This window comes from Hemiscyllium ocellatum, chromosome 10 (assembly GCF_020745735.1).
Source record: "Hemiscyllium ocellatum isolate sHemOce1 chromosome 10, sHemOce1.pat.X.cur, whole genome shotgun sequence".
NCBI classification, from domain to species: Eukaryota; Metazoa; Chordata; class Chondrichthyes; order Orectolobiformes; family Hemiscylliidae; genus Hemiscyllium; species Hemiscyllium ocellatum.
The window spans coordinates 76790591-76813339 of NC_083410.1; the positions used below are offsets into that span (position 1 = coordinate 76790591).

A 22749-nucleotide genomic window follows, 5' to 3' on the forward strand; every position below is an offset into this window, starting at 1 on the left:
GGCGGCACGGTGGCACAGTGGTTAGCACTGCTGCCTCACAGCGCCAGGGACCTGGGTTCAATTCCCGCCTCAGGCGACTGACTGTGTGGAGTTTGCACGTTCTCCCCGTGTCTGCGTGGGTTTCCTCTGGGTGCTCCGGTTTCCTCCCACAGTCCAAAGATGTGCGGGTCAGGTGAATTGGCCATGCTAAATTGCCCGTAGTGTTAGGTAAGGGGTATATGTAGGGGTATGGGTGGGTTGCGCTTTGGCGGGTCGGTGTGGACTTGTTGGGCCGAAGGGCCTGTTTCCACACTGTAAGTAATCTAATCTAATCTTAAAAAAAATCTAATCTAATCTAAAAGTGGTGTCCAACACAGATTCGTCAGGTGAGAATGGATTAGAATAAAAGGGCAATACCAGTGTTTTGCTGCTGTGACACAACACTGATTTGAAACAGAGAAGATTAATCTTTTCAGTATACAATATCTGTTGAAACGTGGATTGCTGTGAACTGTCAAGAATAATTTCTGTTTCACTTCATGGAACTTCATAGTTTGGAATCACTGTTGAGCTTGCCGTTAGTTTGCAGGATGTTACCTAAAGAGTTGAACAAATTTCTTAAGTTATCATCACATGATTGTTGTGTCTCCAATAGTCTCACCACAATTCTTGTCTGACACACTGCTTGACTGCACTGACTAGAAATGCATTGAACTCATGATTCTTGACTGTCAAACAGGCATTTCCTTCCCAACTTATCCTAGAACAATGAGAATGCTGAGTCCAAGGACATTTTAGAATTTTAAGATATAAATTATCCCAAGTATTAGCTAATCATTGGCCTCAGGGCAATTTATAGAGTATTGTCCACTTATAATTGGATGTAGAATTCCTAATCCTATTTCTATACACAGGAACAGATAGTAATTTCTTATAGTTTTATCTAGTATGAGCATCCAAATTCCATGTACTTCCCTCAATGTTTACGAGGTCATTTATATACATTTTGCATAGCTTAAAAATGCATTTCCTTTGCAACAGTAAAAGTAGAAGAAACCCAACCACTCAATAGTAAGCAATTAAACATCTTTATTTAAAATTCAATTAGATCAGTGCACGAATCAATCCGAACTCAAAATTTAAGCTAATGCACTACATAGTTTCAATCTCTTGAGCAAAGCTATGGGAGATCAAATCCTTCATCATAAAATTAAAGTGTTCTGATTTCAAAATAAACATTCCTAGATTTGTGCAACAAATGAATTATATCACTTAAGAACTCCAGATTCCATAATTTCATATGAAAATACACAATTTGAGGTACCGCTATCAGTTTTTAGGACTGTACATACAATGAATACAGTATTAGTCTCGTTTCCATGATTCAGAGACAGCCCTCAAGTCAGACGTTATGGGTTAAAATTCCACTTCAGAATGTTATATACAATGCTTGGCTATTGTTCTAATGCAGGGAATGATTCACTGTGGGAGATGCTGTCTTTACAACAGGACCTTGGGCAGAGGCTCTATCTGTCCTTTCACGTGCAAATACAAGAATGTAGCACTACCTAAAAGAGAAGTATGGATATGGATGACTCTTAGACAAATTTGTTGTCCTGCCAAATATTTATTCTTCAGACAAGAAATACAAACATATTTTCTGGTAATTTGTCTCATTACTGTCTGTGGGAGACCCTCTGTGCAAACTAGCTGCCATGTTTTCAACATTACAACATGGCTGAACTTTATTAATGGGAAAGCATTTTAGGATATATTGATGCTGCATTAGGCATCACTCGTTGGTTGCACTGTGCAGCTACAGCTAGAAACTCAGTTATCTCTTCAGTGAGCAGCTGGTCTGAAAATCAATTTATTAGTATTTTAAATAGAAAGTATGATTAACATCTCCTGGCAAATGCAAATGACAACAAAACATCTTTAGGAAAGAAATTAGTTATTTCACTGAACAAGTTAACTTATTATAATCATCAAAAATGGAATAAGAATGCAAAAATTGAGACAGAAAGCAATCCAAGTTTCATATTAATGTATAACTGTGGGCCACTGTTTTCAATAAATGATATTCTTCCATCAACTCCAGGATAAACCCGTTGCATTAGCTTGATGTAGTTTGAAACCACTGAAATATCTGTATCACCTAGAACAGCAAAATAAACACTTATTAAAATAACATTTCATATATATACTGGCAGAGACCATAAAATCTGCAATGAAATTATAAATCTTTTTGCAACTTTACTTCTTTAAATATCCATCCAATGCCATTCCATGTTCTTGTGTCTTCCTTCTAAGCCATATTCGTCCTATTGCTTTCATCTCCACTCCAAAGATCCTCATTCTATCCCTTGCTCTAAACCTCTCTTCTTTTTCTATCTCTCTGTCATCCCATACCTCCCATGTTACAGTCCTCTTATATGCTGCAACCCTCTTTGCTGATCTCCCCATGCCATTCCCCCAAACCCATGCTATTTCCCATTTCAATTTGTACCTCTTCCCATTCCATCAGCCATGCAGACTTTGTTGTTGGGAGACAGGCAGCCTACTTATGGAACGTTTCAGAAAAGACCTCTGGGACACCCACACCAACCAACCCAACCACCCCGTGGCTCAACACTTCAACTCCCCCTCCCACTCCACCTAGGACATGCAGGTCCTTGGACTCCTCCATCGCCAGACTATAGCAACACAACGGCTGGAGGAAGAGCACCTCATCTTCCGCCTAGGAACCCTCCAACCACAAGGGATGAACTCAGATATCTCCAGTTTCCTCATTTCCCCTCCCCCCACCTTGTCTCAGCCCCAACCCTCGAACTCATAACCACCTTCCTAACCTGCAATCTTCTTCCTGACCTCTCCGCCCCAACCCCCACTCCGGCCTATCACCCTCACCTTAACTTCCTTCCACCAATCGCATTTCCAACGCCCCTCCCCAAAGTCACCCCTCCCTATTTTAACCTGCTTGGCACACTCTCCTCATTCCTGAAGAAAAGCTCATGCCCGAAACGTCGATTCTCCTGCTCCTTGAATGCTGCCTGACCTGCTGCGCTTTTCCAGCAGCACATTTTCAGCTCTGATCTCCAGCATCTGCAGTCCTCACTTTCCCCTTACCTTCTACTTTTGTTTCCCTCCACCAACTCTGTCCCAACCCACTGACACCATCACCAACCACTTGAAGCTACACGCTCACCAAATGCATCAGTTGTCTGCACACCCATGTGCGCCAGCCCTGTTCACCAAATTAACTCACTGGCGATCAGAAATGTGGACAGATTAAACTTGCGCATTGTGGATTGGTGGTTAATAGCTAGTGGTTTGAACATCATGTGAAAATGTGTGTTTACCGGTGTCATGTTTCAGGTTTTCATTCTTCAACATGGTGAATCCATCTCCACCGCCAGCGATGTAAGAGTTGACAACAATTTTGTAAATTTTGGAGTCTTCAACCGGCTCATAGTGTGGCACGCGGCACTCTGAGCAGAGAACATCTAGTCTGACCACCCTGTGTCCTGGCTTTCTACTCAGGTCAAATTCTATGTGGACTCCTAAGAAAATGAATTATATTATTCTTGGCAGCAAGCTTAAAAACAATCACCTCTTTAAAAGATCAACAAGATTCTATGTTTGGAGCCACAAAGGATGGGCGTAATCCTAAATGAATATTTCTCATCAGTACAAAAGGGTCTAGAGGGGCAATATTTTACAGTAGGTTGAGAGAACCTGGAACAGGCTGGCAGAGGTAGTGGTGGAGGCAAGTACATGGATGGGATAGATATGGAGGGATATTGACCAAATACAGGCAAATGAGATTACATTAATTGAATGGATAAGTTGGGCTGAAGGACCTGTTTCCTTGCTGTAAACCTCTGATTCTATATTGGCACATATTGGGCATTTGCTTGAAGCTGTTCACTTTATCTCCCTCCCACCTGGATTCCTCTCTTTCCTCTGAAGTCTTCCTCTTCTATTCACTTTTCCTAAATAATGACATTTTTCTATTGACTGCAAGATGAAGTTGCTTCACTGCTGTGAAATGCATGTCATAGGATCCCAGTTCACATATGTCAAGGGGTGTCCCACATGAAATGTCAGGCTGTCTGCCAACTTCTTGAGTCTTTATATCGGATTGAAATGAAGTGCCACTGTCTATGCCAGAGTCGAAACACTTAATATCAGTCTTGATGAGTGAAGTTTGTTGGCATTGGACACTGAGGAACTGGGTTCCTGAGCAGCCAACTCGATGAGTGAAAACTGGAGACTTTGTTGGCTTTTGCAGGCTCCTTTCTCCTGCTTTCTTACTTACATTGTAGTTTAAATGGAGATTAGATAATTCATCAGAAGAGCATGGGGAGATCAGACAAATGACAATAGATCAGAACTGCTCAAGGAGTACTCTGGTCTTTTTTAACCAGGGCTTTGTATATCTGAAGCATGACTTATATCCCCTTGCATTCCAGGCCTCTAGATTTATCATCCAATACACTTTTGTTATTTTCCGGACATGATCATGACATTTTAATTATTTGTGTACAGAATCCCAGTTCCTGATTCAATATTTGTTTTCTTGGGATATTCAACATGCTGGCCTCTTCCTCAACTGCAAATATTAATGTAAAGTAATTATACCGAATTTATCAACTTCCATTGACAATGGCACTGTTGCATTGTTCTGATCACTTTTTTTTAAATAATACCGTATCATAAGTTTGTCCAGTTTAATATGGACACTCATTGTCTCAATGCATTACCTAAATCTTTCTTAAATCTCAAAGTTTAGTAGCTGGTTTGCATTTCTCCATTTCTCCACTTTAAACACAAGTTGAATTTAACCTAATATAATAACTATTAGATAATCTTACTTGTTCTTTGCCTAATCACTATTCCCTCTAATTTTATTCAGTGATGCAGAAACATTTGTTTCTGTTTGCAGGCTCAATACTTTTTGGACTAAGCCTAGCTGTGCAACAGACAAGAAACACTGCTGTAAGCAAAATCTGGCTCATTACTCTTTAAGAAATCTAATTTTGCATGCACTCTTGGTGACTGTAAGTTGTGACCAAAATCTATCAAGGACAGACTCAGTAAATTACTTAAACTTTCTCACCGGTGCTAGTTTGTTTATTCCAGTCTGTATGAGAGTTAGAATCCCCTATTAAAACCATCTATGCCTTTGTTCAATCTCTGCATTCATAATGTTACCACATCACAGCTGTGATATTGAAGCACTGGTGTTGGACTGGGGTAAAGAAGGTGAAAAGTCATACACCAGGTTTATTTTAAATCACAAAGCTTTCAGAGCATTGCTCCTTTGTCAGGTGAAGTGACTGTTTTCAAATAAACCAGTTGGACTACAACCTGGTGTCATGTGACTTCTGACTCACTTCACAGCTGCTATGAGGGGTCTCTGCATAATTCCCAGAAAATCCTTTGTTGCTTTTCCATTTTATAATTCTACTTTCACTGGCTATTCCTGCCCCCTTCACCATTTTGTCTATCGTGACTGTAAACCTTACAAGCTCTTTGTTTCCTTTATTCATTCACGGGATAAGGACATCACTGACCAAACCCATCCGTAATTGCCCAAAGGGCAGATAAGAGTGCACCACATTGCTGTGGGTCTAGAGTCACATGTAGGCCAGACCAGGTAAGGATGGCAGTTACCTTCTCTAAAGGACATTAGTGAACTAGATGGGTTTTCCTAACAATAGAATGTAATGATGACCATGAATCCAAATTCCACCATCTGCTGTGGTGGGATTTGAACCTGGGTGCCCTGACATTATCTAGATCTCTGGGGTAACAGATCAGTGTTAATACCACTAGGCCACCACCTTCCCAGTCATTTGCTTTCAGATGACTGCTACAACCTGATTGTTACAAGCTGACTTCAAAATTAATGGTGGCAGCTGACTCTAATAGCCTGACTGTAGGTCAGTTAAATGTGGCTACAGAAACATTTTAGGATTGTGCATGATTAAAGGAAAAGGCTCAAGTTGCTAGAAGTAGCAACAATTCCGAGGATTGTAGTTCATAGAATGTAACTAAAGGAGGACCTTAAAAATAAGGGAGAATAGAAAATGAATGCAATCAAGCAAAAATGATAAAAGCTTCTGTAGGTATGTTTTTATTTTGCTGGCACGTTTTTCTTTCTTTCTGCTAGGCTAACTCACTTTCCTTGTTTAATATTTCCTTTACCTACAGTCCCTAAAGCACAATTTCCTGTCATAGAGTCATGACAGCACAGACAAAGATGGGTCTCTGTAGAGCAACTCAGTCAGCTCCATTCCCCCGCTTTATATTCAAACCCTTGCAAGTTTATTTCTTTTAATGCCTACCCAATGGAATTGGGCTCTTCATGTCCATCACTTCAGGTCTTCACCATTTGCAAAGTAGAAACTAAAAGGAACATCCTCCTATATCTCTTGCCCAGAATCTTAAGATCTGTGACTCTTAATCTCAGCTAATAGGAAGACCAATTTTGTCGTCCATATCCGAATCTGCCATAGTCTTGTAAACTTCTATTAAATCTCACTCAGTCTCCTTTATTCCAAAAAGAACAAACTGAACTGTAGCAGCTTCTTCAACGTAACTTTGTAACAAGGTTTGTTGTAATGCTAATCTCTTCTCTTTTGTTTGTTTTGGGATTATTATTTAGACAATCTTTTCCACTTGAATTCCTGCCTTCACCCTTTCTGCATTGACTGGTTTAAAGGATTTGTGACTGTCCTATTCACCTTTTTCACAAGGATTCTTGTTCAAATAGGGAACCAGTTCCAATAATTAGTGACCTCTGTCACAGTACTGTACTGCTATCGAAGTCCAATGAAGGTACATCTGCTCCTGATGAAGGGTCCTGCTGGAAAAGTTTACTCTCCTGTTCTTCAGATGTTGCCTGACCTGCTGTGCTCTTTCCAGTGCCAACTCTACCTACTCTAATTCTCCATCATCTGCAGTCCTCACTATCTCACATATTACTTCTTCAGTTGTGCAATTACCTCTCCAAATGGCATATCTGCAGGGTTCAACTATCGCCAGAATGATAACAGGGGTCAATGTCATTTTAGGATCTCAATTTGTATATTAAAAAGATCTGAGGTATAAATGAAACATGCAAACATGTTTTTTTCTTCTGATGGGAATATAAATTGTCATGGGCAAATAGTATTGTTTAAACGGAAGTAAGTCACTCATTGAGGAAGCTGTGATTTAAACTGTGGTAAAATTTGTTGCAGTTATAAACTTGTATATTCTTGAACCCCAACTGTGCAGTATAACTGTTTAACAGTCTTAATCAGCAATGTTGCACAAGTGGTATCAATGATTCCTGAAGTATTTTATCACTCTCAAAGACATCTGTTTTTGTATTTCAGCAACAGTTAGTTTGTAAGAAATGGATGTATTCAGCCTTACTGTGATGTGGAGATGTTGATGCTGGACTGGGGTGGACAAAATCAAAAGTCACATGTCACCAGGTTATAGTCCATTAGGTTTATTTGAAGTCATAAGCTTTTGGAGCGATGCTCCTTCATCAGGTGCAAATAAACCTGTTGGACTGTAACCTGGCATCATGTGATTTTTGACTTTCCCAGTCCAATACTGGCACCTTCACATCATGGCTATTATCGACACTACAAACTGCCGGCTGGAGAGGATCTCAAAGAAGATTGTGTATACCAACTCAGCCTTACCAGACACCTGCAGAAACTCCCCTGTGTTCTGTCCATATCTTCTGACAGAATGCTCAAAAGCTGCTCTTAATGTTGAACCCCGAACTTTGAGCAGATCTATAGTACCTCCAAATGGTAAAACTGTTAAAACATTTTCTACTAGTATTATTCCTGTAAGTAAGAGGAAAGACCAACTCATTAAGTTATTTGGTAAGAATGGATCATTTTAGTCAACATTACCAGAGTCAAATTTAGGCCAAACCAGGTAAGGATAGTAGATTTCCTTTCATTAAAAAAAATGTATTTTTAAACGAATGATCAGCACTTATTTTCAAATTTTATGGTCAGCTTCTATATTTCACATTTATGAATTAAGTTTCAATTCCACTAGCTGTTCTAGCAGGATTTGAAACCATGAACTCAGGGCAATAGCCTGGGTCTCTGGATTACAGATTTAATAATATGCCCCATCTATCAAGCAAGGTTCTATCCTAATCACGACATTTCCTTTGTATGGAATTTAAATTTTCTAACAACTTAATTTATAACTTTTTTGCATTGATTATAATAAAGCAAAATATCTCAAGCCTTTTAAGCAATTCATTGATTTTATATGAATGTTCACAAGATATACAATCTATTGCATCCCTTTATTTAGCCCATCATTCAGTTCTTCAAAGAAAATTATTACAATTCTCCATCCTACTCGTCTTCTTAAACTCAGGTTGAGCTCAATGATTGACAGTGTGAGCTGTGTAGTAAAGTCTAAAAAAAGCTTCTTTATCCAAACTACTGACAATATTTCCACACATGTCCACATCGAAAAATGCCCACAATCCCCTGATAATCACAAGATCCCCCCTTACAATGCTCACTGTCCATCACTTCACTCCGCCTATCTTCCCCTACAATGCCACTCTCTTCCGCACCTCAAAATGCTCAACCTCTTCCACAATGTCCACCCTCTAATCAGCCCCCTACATGCTCACCCTTCCACTGTCCCCCACAAGCATCTCTCTTCATCCCAACCAGAGTCTATCCAAATGCTGCCTAACTACGTCAGATCATGGTACAGCTTTCATATGATTTTACATATATACAATGTCAAGTTACAGAACATTTTCAAAATGAGTAGAACTTCTGCTACAAGATTTGTAGCCAGATCAACAATTGCATTCAACGTAAAACCTCTACTCTGTATGTATTTATTTGAAGTTTAGTTTAGTTTCTATTTATTCTGTGTTTCTGGGTGACTTGCGACTTTGTGTAGAAGTCAGGGCAGGACTTATACACTTAATGGTAAGGTTCTGGCGAGTGTTGCTGAACAAAGACTGCAGGTTCATAGTTCCTTGCAAATGGATTCACAGATAGACAGGATAGTGAAGAAGGCATTCAGTATGCTTTTATTGAGTGGGGATGTCATGTTGCAGCTGTACAGGATGTTGATTAGGCCACTTTTAGAATACTGCATGCAATTCTAGTCTCACTACTACAGGAAGGATGTTGTGAAACTTGAAAGCATTCAGAAAAGCTTTACAAGAGTGTTGCCAGCGTTGGAGGATTTGAGTTATAGGGAGAGGCTGAATAGGCTGGGGCTATTTTCCCTGGTGCATCAGAGGTAGAGGGGTGACTTTATGGAGGTTTATTAAATCATGAGGGCATGATATTATGAATAGACTAGGCCTTTTCCCCAGGGTGTTAGAGTCCAAACTAGAGGGCATAGGTTTAAGGTGAGAGGGAAAAGATTTAAAATGGACCCAAGGGGCAACTTTTTCATGCATAGAATGGTGCATATATGGAATGCCAGAGGAAGTGGTACAATTACAACATTTAAAGGCACCTGGATGGTATATGAATAAGAAGAGTTCCGAGGAATATTGGCCAAGATTAAAGTTTGGACATCAGGTTGGCATGGATGAGTTGGACAGAAGAGTTTGTTTCCAAGCTGTACAGCTCTAAATGACTCTAATGCTGATAAATTCATTATAATGTATGATATTTATGACCTTGAATTGGAACAATGACTACACAAACATGTTTGCAGATTAATCCAAGTTTACCACAGCCAGGGGGATTCACAGGATTTCAGGTGATACTCAGGGTGGAATCTTACAGGGGTCTGAACAGTATGGGCTATGGTGAGATTTGTGGCAGGTTTAGACAAGAAGTCCGATGAAGCTCATCTTGACATCAGGATCAGCTTGCTCCATCTGTTATAGTCTAGCCAAGCAGCAAGATGGGTTTTGCACTTTGCTGGGGCGAGTTACTAATTAAGTCAGATTATTGTTTGTTAAATGGCTCATTAATTATTCAAGTCACCTCATTAATATTCTGCTTCCTTTTTTAACCAAACTCTTCACATAAGCTAGGCATCAAGAATTCAAGACATAGAAAGTCAGAGCTGGTGGATTCAAGTTGCTACTAACTCCAACGACTTCCAAGTTCAACACCGCACACCAATATTTCATACCATGTTCCATAGGAATGGACCCCATATGCCTATGTTCACTAACATTGGCATCTAATATGTATCAGCTTTTATGAATCTTCATGACATCTATAATTGACGCACAGTACATTTCTGCAATTCCAATGCTGTATCTCTGGCCTTACCAGTTGTAAGGATACTATGCATTTGGGAGGCATGTCCAACCCATGGACTGGACTAGGCTGTATCTCTAGATTTTTCGTTTGCTGTCAGAGAGCTCACTCGCCCTGGGCCTATCTGGATTCTCATACCATTTCCTTTCCTTTTCTGTGCTTTGACCCCTTAGTGATACTAGGCAGTCATTATTGTTGTATTGCAGACCATTCAGCGCAGACACAAACCCACAAAACTTGTCAAAGTTGTCAGCAGGCCTCAGTTAAGTAAAGAGGGGGATATCCTCTAGTCAGGGTATCTTGGCACAATAAGTCCATGGTACTCTTTGATACAAGTCAAAGTGCTTGGACATGGTCAGTTCACCACTTGGGGCATTCAGAAACAGGATGCTATCCACATTAGAGAGCCCATCATCTGTCTTCATTCTTTCTGCCCTAGTGGGGATTATTTTGCTCCTGGAAGGAGATTCAGGTATTATGGGAGGTGGAAATGGGTGGCATTGTTGCTACTTTTGATACAGGTGGGGAGATGCCTCAGCAAGTGAGTAGGCAGTACTAAGGATATGCAGGGTTAGTAATGTTTGTATTAAGGAGTGACAGTGAATGAGGAAAGATTTTGTAGGAAGTAGTGGGCCATAGAGTCTAACTTGATTCAACTTAGAATTAGCCAAAAAAAAAGCAAGGTTGAACTCTGTCTTTTTGTCTCACTTATGTTTTACTGCTTTAAGACCTGAGAATGTTAATAAGCTAAGGACCAGAATGAAACTACATGACTAGTGATTATGAGGAATTCAGGCTTGCTACATTTTAGGATGTGTATATGCTTTGATAACTTGCAGTTAGCAAGCAATTTGTCTGTAAGTAAACCTCTGGGATTGAAAAATAAATTTAATCTATGCTATTACTCATTATGTAAGTTATAATTGTGTAATACAATAATACAAAATTGCAGTATCAGGAAATGGTTTCAAGTCCAACCTCCAATTCCCAAAGTTGCAATAACTGAGCACTTTGATGTCCCGTGTGCCTCTTAAAGTCCAGTTTTAACCAATGCAGTTGCACAGAATCATGTGTCTGAAATCCAAACAAACTGTCAGGTTTCTAATCTTAGTGGTTCCACTATTACTTATTCTTTAGCTGTAAAGAAAGATGGTGGACAGACAAAACAACTCACTCGAGGAGATGGACCCACAAATATCTGCATGCTCAATAACAGGGGTGCTCAACACATCAATGCAAAAGAATAGGCTGAAGCATTTGCAACAATATTCAGCCAAAAGTGCTGAGTGGGTGGTCCATCTTGGCCTCCTAAAGTGGTCCTCAGCATTACAGATGCCCGGCTTTAGCCAATTTGATTCACTTTACATTATATCAATAAATGGCTGGAGGCATTGGATACTGCAAAGGCTGTAGGCTCTTAAAGTATTCCAGTAGTAGTCTGAAGACTTGTGCTCCGGAGCTTAATGAACCCTTAGCCAAGCTGTTTCATTAAATCTACAACATTGGCATCTAGCCAACATTATGGAAAATTGCCAAAGTATGTCCCGTAGGCAAAAAAAAGGACAAATCTTGCCAATTACTACTCAATATCTTACTCTCTATCATCAGTAAAGAGAATGAGGGTGTCATTAACAGTCCTATCAAATAGCACCTGTTTAGCAATAACCTGCTCAGTGATGTCCAGTTTGGATTCTGCCAGGGTCACTCAATTCCTGACCTCACTACAGGCTGGGTTCAAACATGGATAAAAGAGGTGAATTCCAGAGGTGAGGTGAGTGACTGCCCTTGACATCAAGGCCATATTTGACCAAGACTGATGTCAAGAAACCATAGCAAAACTAAAATCAATGGATATCGAGGCAAAATGTACCACTGGTTAGAGTCAGACTTGGCACAAAGGAAATTGGATGTGGTTGTGTTAGCTGGAGGTCAGTTTTCTCAAATCCAGGACACCTCTGCAGAGATCTTCTTGTAGTGTCCTAGACCCAAACATCTTCAGCTACTTTACCAATAATCTTCTCTCCATCATAAGGTCAGAAGTGGAAATATTCGATGATGATTGCACAATGTTCAGCACCACTCACAGATCCTTAGATACAATTCCCTGCTCGAATGCATCAAGACATGGATAATAGGCTTGAGTTGACAAGTAACAAGTGACATTCTCATCACACAAGTGCCAGGTAATGATCATCTCCAAAATGAGAGAATCAAATGATAACCTCTGCACATTCAATGGTGTTCTCGCCACTGAAACCAGAACTTCAAACATCCTGAATTAGAATTGAACAAAAAGGACTAGTTTAGCCATATATATATCGTGGCTAGCACAGTAGGTCAGGCAATAGGAATACAACAGCAAGTAACTCTCCTCCTTATCTCAAAGACTTTCCACCATCAGCAGGGCACAAGTCAGGAGAGTGATGGAATACTCCCGCTTACCTGGATAAGTGTAGCTCCAACAGCACAAAAGAAACTTGACACCATCTAGGGCATCCACTTTCTCCATGACCAGTTCTCAGTAGCAGTGGTACCAGCTATAAAATGCATTGTAGACATTCACCAGGGTTCCCTGGGCAGCACCTTCCAAAACTATAACCACTGATATCGAGAAGGATAAGGATAGCAGATACATAGGGACACCACCACATGCAAGTTCCTCTCCAAGCCACTCACCATTTTGACTTGGAACTATATTGCTATTCCTTCAGTGTTGCTAGGTCAAAATCCTGGAACTTCATCCAAAAAATGTTGTGGGGTTACCTATAGCAAATGGACTGCAATAGTTCAAAGAGCAGCGCACCACCCTGTTCTCAAGAGCAACAGCAGATGGGCAATAAATGCTGGTCCAAAAAGCAATATGTATGAATTGAAACAAAAAACATTTTTGACATTACTTTCTCCTTGATTCACAACAATTATCTCCTCCATTGTTACAGGTGCCTCTTGGATTTTTTTCTTGCTAAATGCCCAACAACTCCTAAATCTCAAACCTTAATAATGTCCTAAAATTAGCCAAACATTCTTCAATGCTTTAAATTTATTAACACTTCATGAGTGGTTCAGTTTGGGCTATTTCTAGTTAAGGTAGATCCTAATGAAATGGGGTACAGGTTATCAGGGAAAGAAATACTCAGAAGTATTAGTAGAAGTATTAGCTGTCCAACATACCATTATTAGCTTTCTCGTCAATGGATGCACGGATTCCACCCCCTTGAGTCAAACAAATGGATACATGGGTCCATGAATTGTCATCTGGTTTCCGGATATTTTCATAAATCTGAAATTGTTGTAAACCAAGTGAGAAGAGCAATGGAGGTTCTGTTAACTTACTTTAATAATACTCCACACTGTTGCCGAATTTTCATTCTTATCACTGTGCTCTCTGCAATCACATTGTTCATTATTTACTGATTACTGAGATTCAACAACAACAAGAACTTATATTTGTAGAGCACCTTTATCAAATGAAATATCCCATGGTGCTCACAGGTGCAATATAAAACAAAATATGACACAAAACCACAAAGTGATATTAGATTGGATGTGTAAAACATGGTTAAACAGGTAGGTCTTAGGAAACCTTTTAAATGGGGAAATGAGTTACAGAAGTAAAGTTGGGGGTCTAGACTATTCAAGTCATTAATGGAATTTATGTAATTCTGAATGCACAAGAGGACATAATTAGAGGAGCACAGTCATCTAGGAGGCTACTGGAATTGGAGGAGATCACAGAGTTTGTGAAGAGTGAAGCCACAGAGGAATTTGAAAACAAGGATGAGAATTTTAAAATCAGGATATAATTTAGCTGGGAGCCAAAGTTAGAAAGCACAGGGTGAGAGGGCAAAAGGACTTCCTGTGAACAGCATGGTTTTGCTTGTCCTCAAAAGGTAAAATATGACAGACCAATTGGAGTGTGTCAGAATAGTTGAATGTGGAGATAATTTTTTTTTTAGATTAAATTAGACTTACAGTGTGGAAACAGGCCCTTCGGCCCAACAAGTCCACACCGACCCGCCGAAGCGCAACCCACCCATACCCCTACATTTTACCGCTTACCTAACACTATGGGCAATTTAGCTTGGCCAATTCACCTGACCCGCACATCTTTGTGACTGTGGGAGGAAACCGGAGCACCCGGAGGAAACCCACGCAGACACGGGGAGAACGTGCAAACTCCACACAGTCAGTCGCCTGAGTCGGGAATTGAACCCGGGTCTACAGGCGCTGTGAGGCAGCAGTGCTAACCACTGTGCCACCGTGCCGCCCACTATGAAGGCATGAATGAGGGTTTCAGTAGCAGATGATCAAAGATAGGGGTGAGATCGAGTGATAATACTGAGGTGACAAAAGGCAATTGATGGCAACATAAATGACTGCCAATGTGGTCAGATCAATTAAAAAGTTATGAATTTCAGTTTAAATAGATATAGACAATGAATATGAAGAATGGAGATCATATAAGAGAATGTATTATATTTCTGTTGGCTAAACAAAATAACATGTTTTATGTTATAATATATTAATATACAGTAACTCCCTCTTTAATTTACAATGTTAAAGTGAAATAATGTCAATATATATGCATTTAACAATGAGTGTTGCAATTTAATTCATCCACCACAAGTTTCCTGTTTTGTAGCCTGAAAACAGCCCCAGCCAGCATCCATTTCCATCCCTGAATCTTATTTTTACTGTTTTCAGATTCCATTGTTACCACCAGGGACTTTAGCTGCTTTTCTTCCTGACTTCCTGCCCTTATTCTCAGCCTTACCTTTAGATTTGCTCCTTCCAAAACTGGGAGTCAATGCATCAACATGCATGGACCATCTGCTGTTGTTTTTAACCCACTGCTGCCTTTCTCCAACCTTTCTGCCATCCTTGTTCCAGCCTTGGGCCTGAGCTTGCCCTCAGCCTGGATTTCAACCTTGTTCCCACACCTGTCCTTGTCCTCAGTTCCTCTTTGCCCATTTCCCATTCACAGCGTTTTGTTCTTGTCTTGGGATTTCAAATGTTGCCTGTCAATTTCTGCCACTAGATGGAACTTGATCAAGCTAAAATTAGATGAGTGTAATTTTTCAAACTTTTATTTTATATTTACTGTGTTTTAGTAACTAAATTTACTTTATTTTAATGGTTATCTTATATATTTAGGAATGTGCAGCATTTCAACTTCCAATATGTTCATGTCTTTTGTCTACTGCAAAAGTTTCTAATGTACTTTTTTATGTGTAATAATTTATTTTACTTTGCTGATTTTTTGAGTCAGGAGTGTACAATACTACACATAAATAATATTTCAATTTGTACATTGGTTTGATAAAGGAAGAAAAAATATTCAAAAGAACCTAACTCCAGGTTACATTCCAACACTGATTCCTATGGAAACCCGTTAATTCACTTAAACATCTATTTTTGCAGTTCCAATAGATTTCATTGCTTGCACTTGTAAATTTAAAAAAAAAATCAGTTAAGTAAATTTGAGTCAGAATCATACAGCATGGAAACAAACCATTCAGTTCAACTAGTCCATCTCGACAATGTTTCCAAACTAACTGGTCCAACTTGCCTGCATTTGGCCCCTATTCCTCGAAAGCTTTCCTATTCATGTATTTATCCAAATGTCTTTTAAATGTTGTAACTGTATCTGCATCCACCACTTCCTCTGGCAGTTCATCCTACACATAAACCACTGTGTAAAGTTGCCCCTCATGCCCTTTTTAAAACGTTTGCCTCTCACCTGAAAAATATGCCCCCTAGTTTTGAATTTCCCCCTTCCTAGGGAAAAGACCTTTGGCATTCACTTTATCTATGACCCTCATGATTTTATAAACCTCAACCTCCTACTCTTCAGTGAAAGAAGTCCCAGCCTATCCAGCCTCTGTTAATAACTCAAATCCTACACTCCGAGAGACATCCTGGTATATCTTTTCTGAACCCTCTCCAATTTAATAACATCCTTCCTATAACAGGGTGACCAGAGCTGAACACAGTATTCCAGAAGAGACCTCATCAATGTCCTGTATGACCTGAACATGTCGTCCTAACTAGGAGAAAGTGAGGATTGTAGGTGCTGGAGATCAGAATCAAAAAGTGTGGTGCTGGAAAAGCACAGCCAGTCAGGCAGCATCTGAGGAGCAGGAGAATTGACATTTCAGACATATGCTCTTTATCAGGAATGTGGCTTGTGGTCCAAGGGGGGGTGGGGGGGGGGGGGGGGGGTGGGGGGGGCTGATAGATAAATGGAAGGGGTTGGGCTGGGGGGGGGGTGGGTGGGAAAGTGAGAAGTAGATAAAGGTGGGGCTGAAAGTGATGGGTTGGAGAGGAGGGTGGATCAGATGGGTGTGAAGGAAGATAGACAGGTAGGACCGTTCAAAAGCGCAGTGCTGAGTTAGAATTTGGGACTGAGATAAGGTGAGGCGAGGGGAAATGGTGAAACTGGTGATATCCACATTGGTCCCATGTGGTTAGAGGTCCCCAGGGCTGAAGATGAGGCATTCTTCCTTGGGTGGTTAGGGTTTGGATGGTTAGGGTTTGGTGATGGAGGAGGCCCAGGACCGGCATGTTTTTGGAGGAGTGGAAAGGGGAGTTGAAGTGTTCAGAGAAGGGATAGTGGTATTAGTTAGTGCAGGTGTCCCAGCAATGTTCTCTCAAACTATTAGCAAGTTGGCATCCTGTCTCCCCAGTGTATAGGAGACCACATCGGGTGCATTGGATGCAGTAGATGACGTGTGTAGAAGTACAGGTGAATCTCTGATGGATGTGGAATGATCCTTTGGGGCCTTGGATGGAGGTGAGGCAGGAGGTGTGGGCACAATTTTTGCATTTTGTGCAATAGCAGGGGAAGGTGCCAGGAGGGGAGGGTGTGTAGATGGGAGGCATGGACCTGACCAGGGAGTCATGGACATTCTAACTCCTATACTCAATGGTCTGAGCAATGAATTTAAGCACACTAAAATGCCTTCTTAACCACTCTGTCTGCCTGTGATGCAATTTTCAAAGTAGTGTGTACCTAAACTCTTAATCTTTGTTCTACAACACTACTCAGGGCCCTGGCATTAACTGTACAAGCCCTGCCCCTGCTTGTTTTACTGAAATGCAATACCTTTACATTTGTCCAAATTAAACTCTATGTGCCATGCCTCAGTCCATTGAACCAGTTGATCAAAATCTCTTCGTAATGTTAGGTAATCTTCTTCACTGTCCAATTTTCACTACCAATTTTGGTGTCATCCGCAAAGTTACTAACCATGTCTCTGATATGCTCATGACGAACAACAGTGGGCCCAGTGCTGACATTTGTGGGACAACACTTGTCACAAGCCTCCAGTCTGAAAAACAACCCACCATCACCACTCTCTGTCTCCTACCATAAAGCCAATTTTGAATCCAATTGGCAAGTTCACCCTGAATCCCATGTGGTCTGACTTTACTAATTAGTCTACCATATGGAATCATGGCTCTGCCTCAATCCTTTTGGTTACTTCCTCAAAAAACTAAAATCAAGTTTAAAATAAACTCTTTCTCTTGCACAAAGCCATGCTCACTTTCCCTAATTAGTCCTTGCCTCTCCAAATGTACGTAAATCCTATCTGTCAGAATCACCTCCAACAACATACCCATGAGTGATGTCAGGCTTATAGGTCTATAGTTCCTAGGTGTCTCCTTACAACCTTTCTTAAACAAAGGCAAAACATTAGCCATCGTCCAGTCCTCTAGCACCTCATCCATGGTTATAGATGATACATATATTTCTATGAGAGGTCCTACAATTTCGTCCCTAATTTCCCACAACATCCTGGAATAAACTTGATCAGGTCCCAGAGATTTAACCACCTTTATGTTTTCTAAGGCTTCAGCACTTCCTCTTTTGTAATGAGAACTGTTTTCAAGACATCTGTATTTGTTTCCCCAAATTCTCTCACCTCCATTTATTTGTCTACAGCAAAAACTAATGCAAAATATTCATTTAGTCTCTCAGTTATCCCTGTAATTAAACATGATCTTTTAAGGGATCTTATTCTCTTTCTAGTTGCTCTTTCGCTCTTAATTTACTTGTAGAGTGTCTTTGCATTATCCTTTCTCTCCTTTCCCTCTCTGCCTTCTTTATTTCCCTCCTTAAGAATGGCCCTACACTCTTTATGCTTGGCTGTATTTCAGCAGCTAGAAGACAATTTGTGTCATTGAGGTTATATTCACAGCATGACGGACAGTTTTAAGAGGTTTTTAATGGATTACATGTCTCTGATGTAATTACTGATCAAATGTTTCCATTTATAACAGTGATTAGTTGATGAGATTTACTTTTGTTTAAATTGGGTCTAAATTATTTTACTTGGAAGAGGATAAGAATGGGCCTGAAATCAAAGTTCTAAACTGTTGGAAGGCTGATTTTAATAAAATCATGATATGTTTTGGTCAGAGTGGACTGGGGTAGATACTTTCAGATAAATCAGTCTCAGAACAGTGGAAAAATGGAGAGTATAGGGCTAAAATGGTCCAATAAAGAGAAAGAGATCTTCAAATCGTGCTAACTCTAGATAACAAAGGATATACATCATTGGATAAAGAGGAAGAGAAGTGAGGCTTATGATAAATGTCGACGGCTGTAAACAGCAGACACCCTGCAGGAGTACAGTATGTGCAAGAGGGAACTTGAAAAGATTAAGAGAGTTAAAAGGTTACACAAAAAGATGTTGGCAGATAAAACAAAGGAAAAATTGAGGTTGTTTTAACAGCACATTGAGGTTAAAAAATAATGAGCGAAGAATAGGGCCCATTAAGGACTACAGTGGTAATTTGAGCATGGAGCCAGAGGATGTAAGTAGAGTTCCAAATGAATACTTTGTGTTGGTGTTCACTAATGAGAGGGATGATATGGGTGTGGAAATCAGGGAGAAGATCTGTGATGTAATTATAAGAATTACCATAGAGAGGAAGTTCTGAGTAGTCTGGTGAGCTTAAAAATAGACATGGCCAAGGCCAAAGGAAATTTATCACAGGTTGTGGGAGACATGGAAGGAAATAGTAGAGGCACTTGCAAAAACATCCCAATTGCACTCTGACTACAGGAGACATGCCGGAGGACTGGAAGACAGCCAGTCTGATACCATTACTCAAGAGGGAGCAAGGGATAAGCCAGGAAATGTGGCCTGTCAGTGTAACCTCATTGATGGATAATCTATTGGGACAATTCTAAGGGACAGAATTAATCTGCATTTGGAGAGCCAGGCATTAAATCAAGAAAAAAGTTAGATTGGCTTTGTTGAGGGAAGGTCATGTTTGAGGAACTTGATGGAATGTTTTGCAGAGGTGACAAAGTATATAGATGAGAGCAATACTTTTGATGTAGTATATTTGGACTTCAGCAAACCTTTTGAGACAATCCTACATGTGAGACTGATATCAAAAGGAATATCCCATGGGATCCAACGAAATTGGCGAATTTAATCCACAATTTGCTCAGTAGTAGGAAGCAGAGGGTGATAGTTCCAGCATCTCTCCCTGACTGAAATTGTATCCAGTGGGATCCCACAAGGGTCATTGGTGGGGCCCTTCCTGATTGTGGGTTACATAAATAATTTAGACTTCAGTGTAGGAGGGCTGATCAGTAAGTTCGCACATGTTACAAAAATTGGTTGAGTACTAAGAGTGAGGAAAATAGCCTTAGTCTACAAGAAGATATAGATATGTAGGTCAGATGGGCTAATTGATGGCAAATTTATTTCAGTCTGGATAAACGTAAAGTGGTGCCTTGTTTGTCCTGTCCAAATGCAAGAGAATACATGATGGATATAGGGTCCTGGGAAGTACAGAGCACCAAGAGACTTTGAGAGCATGTATACTGGCCCCCGAAGGTACAGGGCAGGTGGTTAAGTGGTTAAGAGGGCATATGGTACACTTGCCTTTATTAGCTGAGGCATTGCGTTTAAGAGCAGAGAGGTTATGCTGAAATTATATACAATGTTGGTTAGGCTACAGCTGGAGTGTTGTGTGTAGTTCTGGGATCCAAATTATAGAAGGGATATAATAGCACTGGAGGGGTGCACAAGGGATTTATCAGAATGTTGCCTGGGCTGAAGAGTTTTAGTTAAGAAGAGATTTGACAGATTAGGGTTATTTCCTTGGTGCAGAGGAAATTAAGAGAGGTCATGATTGAGATGTACAAAATTGAGGGGCACAGATAGGGTAGACAGAAAGAAACATGGAATCAGAACAATGGAAACAGACTATTTGGCCCACCAAGTCCACACTGACCCTCTGAAGACCATCCCACCTAGACCCATTCCCTACCCTATCCCTGTAACCCTGCACTTTCCATGGCTAATACATCTAATCTACACATCCCTGAACATACTATGGAAATTTAGCATGGCTAATACACCTAATCTGCACATCTTTGGACTGTGAGAGGAAACTGGAGCACTTGGAGACAGACTCCCATGCAGACAGAGGGAGATGTGCAAACTCTAAACAGATAGTCGCCTAAGGTTGAAATCAAACCCAGGTCCCTGGCACTGAGAGGCAGCAGTGCTAACCACTGAGTCGCTGTGCCGTCCATAACAGAGGGATTAATGACTATAGGTAAGGGCAGAATGTTTAGAGGAGATGTGAAGAAAAACTTTTTCTGGTGGGTATCTGGAACTTGCTGCCTGTAACGGTGTTTGAGGCAGAAATCCTCATAATATTTAAGTTGCATTTAGATGTGCACTTGTGCTGTCAAGGCATGGAAGGATATGGTCCAAGAGCTGGAAAATGAAATTAGAATAGTTAGGTGGTTGTTTTTGACTGGTCTGAACACAATGGGTCAATGGGCCTTTTTCTGTGCTGTAGGATTTTATAGCTCTAATTATTATGATTTTCAGTGACAGCTATACTTAATTATTAGAGGATGCATTGTTAAACCTGGTTCAAAGAATTCTCATTGATGTTACATGGCTCCTGGGGACTGTACCAACTGAGACAGTGTTATGGAGACTACTTGTGAGTATTACAGAGTATTGGATTTGGAAGGACATAGAGAACATAGTGTATGGAGGGCATGAGAGGACATGAAGGCAATGAGTTGGGTGAGAGCTGGACTGACACGGCAGTGAACCGCGACAGGATGTCTGATGAGCCCACCTTGTCACCTACAATCCTTTGACATTGGGTTGGGAGTTGGAAAACCTGAACATGTCAAACCACATCTTCAGGTAAATAAAAATATGGCAAATCTGAGTAGAGGACAGGCAGAGGTTTCAAGAGTCAGGACATGGGTCTAAATCACATTTCCCTATTCAAAGACATACAGCCCATAGTCACTGTTGTAATGCAGTAAATGTTGCAGTCAGTTTTCATTCAGTGAATTGAACCAAGTGATGTGATAATGAGCAGATAATCTATGTTTTAGTAATACTAATTGAGGGACAAATATTATCCAGTACACCAGGGAGAACTTGCCTTCTCACTGAATTCCAGAGCTGAATTTCAATTCACCCTTAACTCATCTCTTTCCTTCAACTGTTTCAGTAAAATTATTAACTCAGTATTAAAACAATAGCATAAAAATTTAAGTAATGTTCCGGAGCAGCAATGACAGTCTATGCTTTTCGCCAGTCAATAGTCAACATACAAGAGAATGGCCAAAAGTGAATTGGTGTGGGAATTGTCCCAGTATACATTTCCATCTTTCAAAGATATGCAGTGAGAGAGGTGTCTCTTAGGATGTCTTTTTTTTCAAAAGTGCTCTTACACCCAACTGATGTTCCCCAATCTCAAATCACCATGGTTTTTATTCATTAACCACCATCAGTAAATCACCAGTGTTTTTCAATTAAATTATTTTATGTGCAAAGCCCATTAAGGGCAATGTAAACCACGAAAGGCGAGGAAGACATAGAGAGTGAGCTAAATCAAAATGAAGTTGGAACACAAAGTGTCTTTATTACTTAATGTGCAACTAACATATATTACCTGAACAAAGAGAATGATCTGAAGGTATCCCTTTCCCTATCTTCGTTAAACTATATCAGATAGCCCACATTTTTCTTATAGAGTCATAGAGTTATAGAAATATAAAGCATGGAAACAGATCATTCAGTCCAACTCATCCGTACTGACCAGATATGCTTAACTGATCTAGTCCCATTTGCCAGCATTTGGCCCATATTGCTCTAAACCCATCATATTTATGTACACATACAAATGTTCTTTAAATGTCGTAATTGTGCCCACTCTGCCACCATCTCTGGCAGCTCATTCCCTTTGCATGTAAAGGTTACTCATCAGGTTCATTTTAAATCTTTTCCCTCTCACCTTAAACCTATACCCTCTTGTTTTGGACTCCCCTATCCTGGGAAAAAGACCTTTATCATTCATCCTATCCATGCCCCTCATGATTTTATAATCCTCTATAAGGTTTCCCATCAGTCTCCAATCATCCAGGGGAAAAGCCCCAGACTACTCAGTCTCTCCCTGTAGCTCAAACCCACTAGTGCTGGCA

General features: G+C 40.3%; 1 protein-coding gene across 2 annotated transcripts in view; it reads right to left on the minus strand.

Annotated features, from left to right (window-relative positions):
• Nucleotides 1-1048: 1048 nt before the first annotated feature.
• The window catches only part of nt5e (5'-nucleotidase, ecto (CD73)), an 84288-nt gene continuing 62587 nt past the window's right edge, over nt 1049-22749 (minus strand). Inside the window, exons 6-9 of one of the 2 annotated variants that reach the window (XM_060830994.1) lie at nt 13437-13545; nt 7686-7835; nt 3342-3542; nt 1049-2137 (exon numbers count right to left, since the gene is read on the minus strand). In XM_060830994.1, the coding sequence (XP_060686977.1) occupies nt 1968-2137; nt 3342-3542; nt 7686-7835; nt 13437-13545 (630 nt within the window). In that variant the 3' untranslated portion in view covers nt 1049-1967. The remainder of the gene's footprint in view (nt 2138-3341; nt 3543-7685; nt 7836-13436; nt 13546-22749) is intronic. The other variant, XM_060830995.1, reaches the window with a different exon arrangement.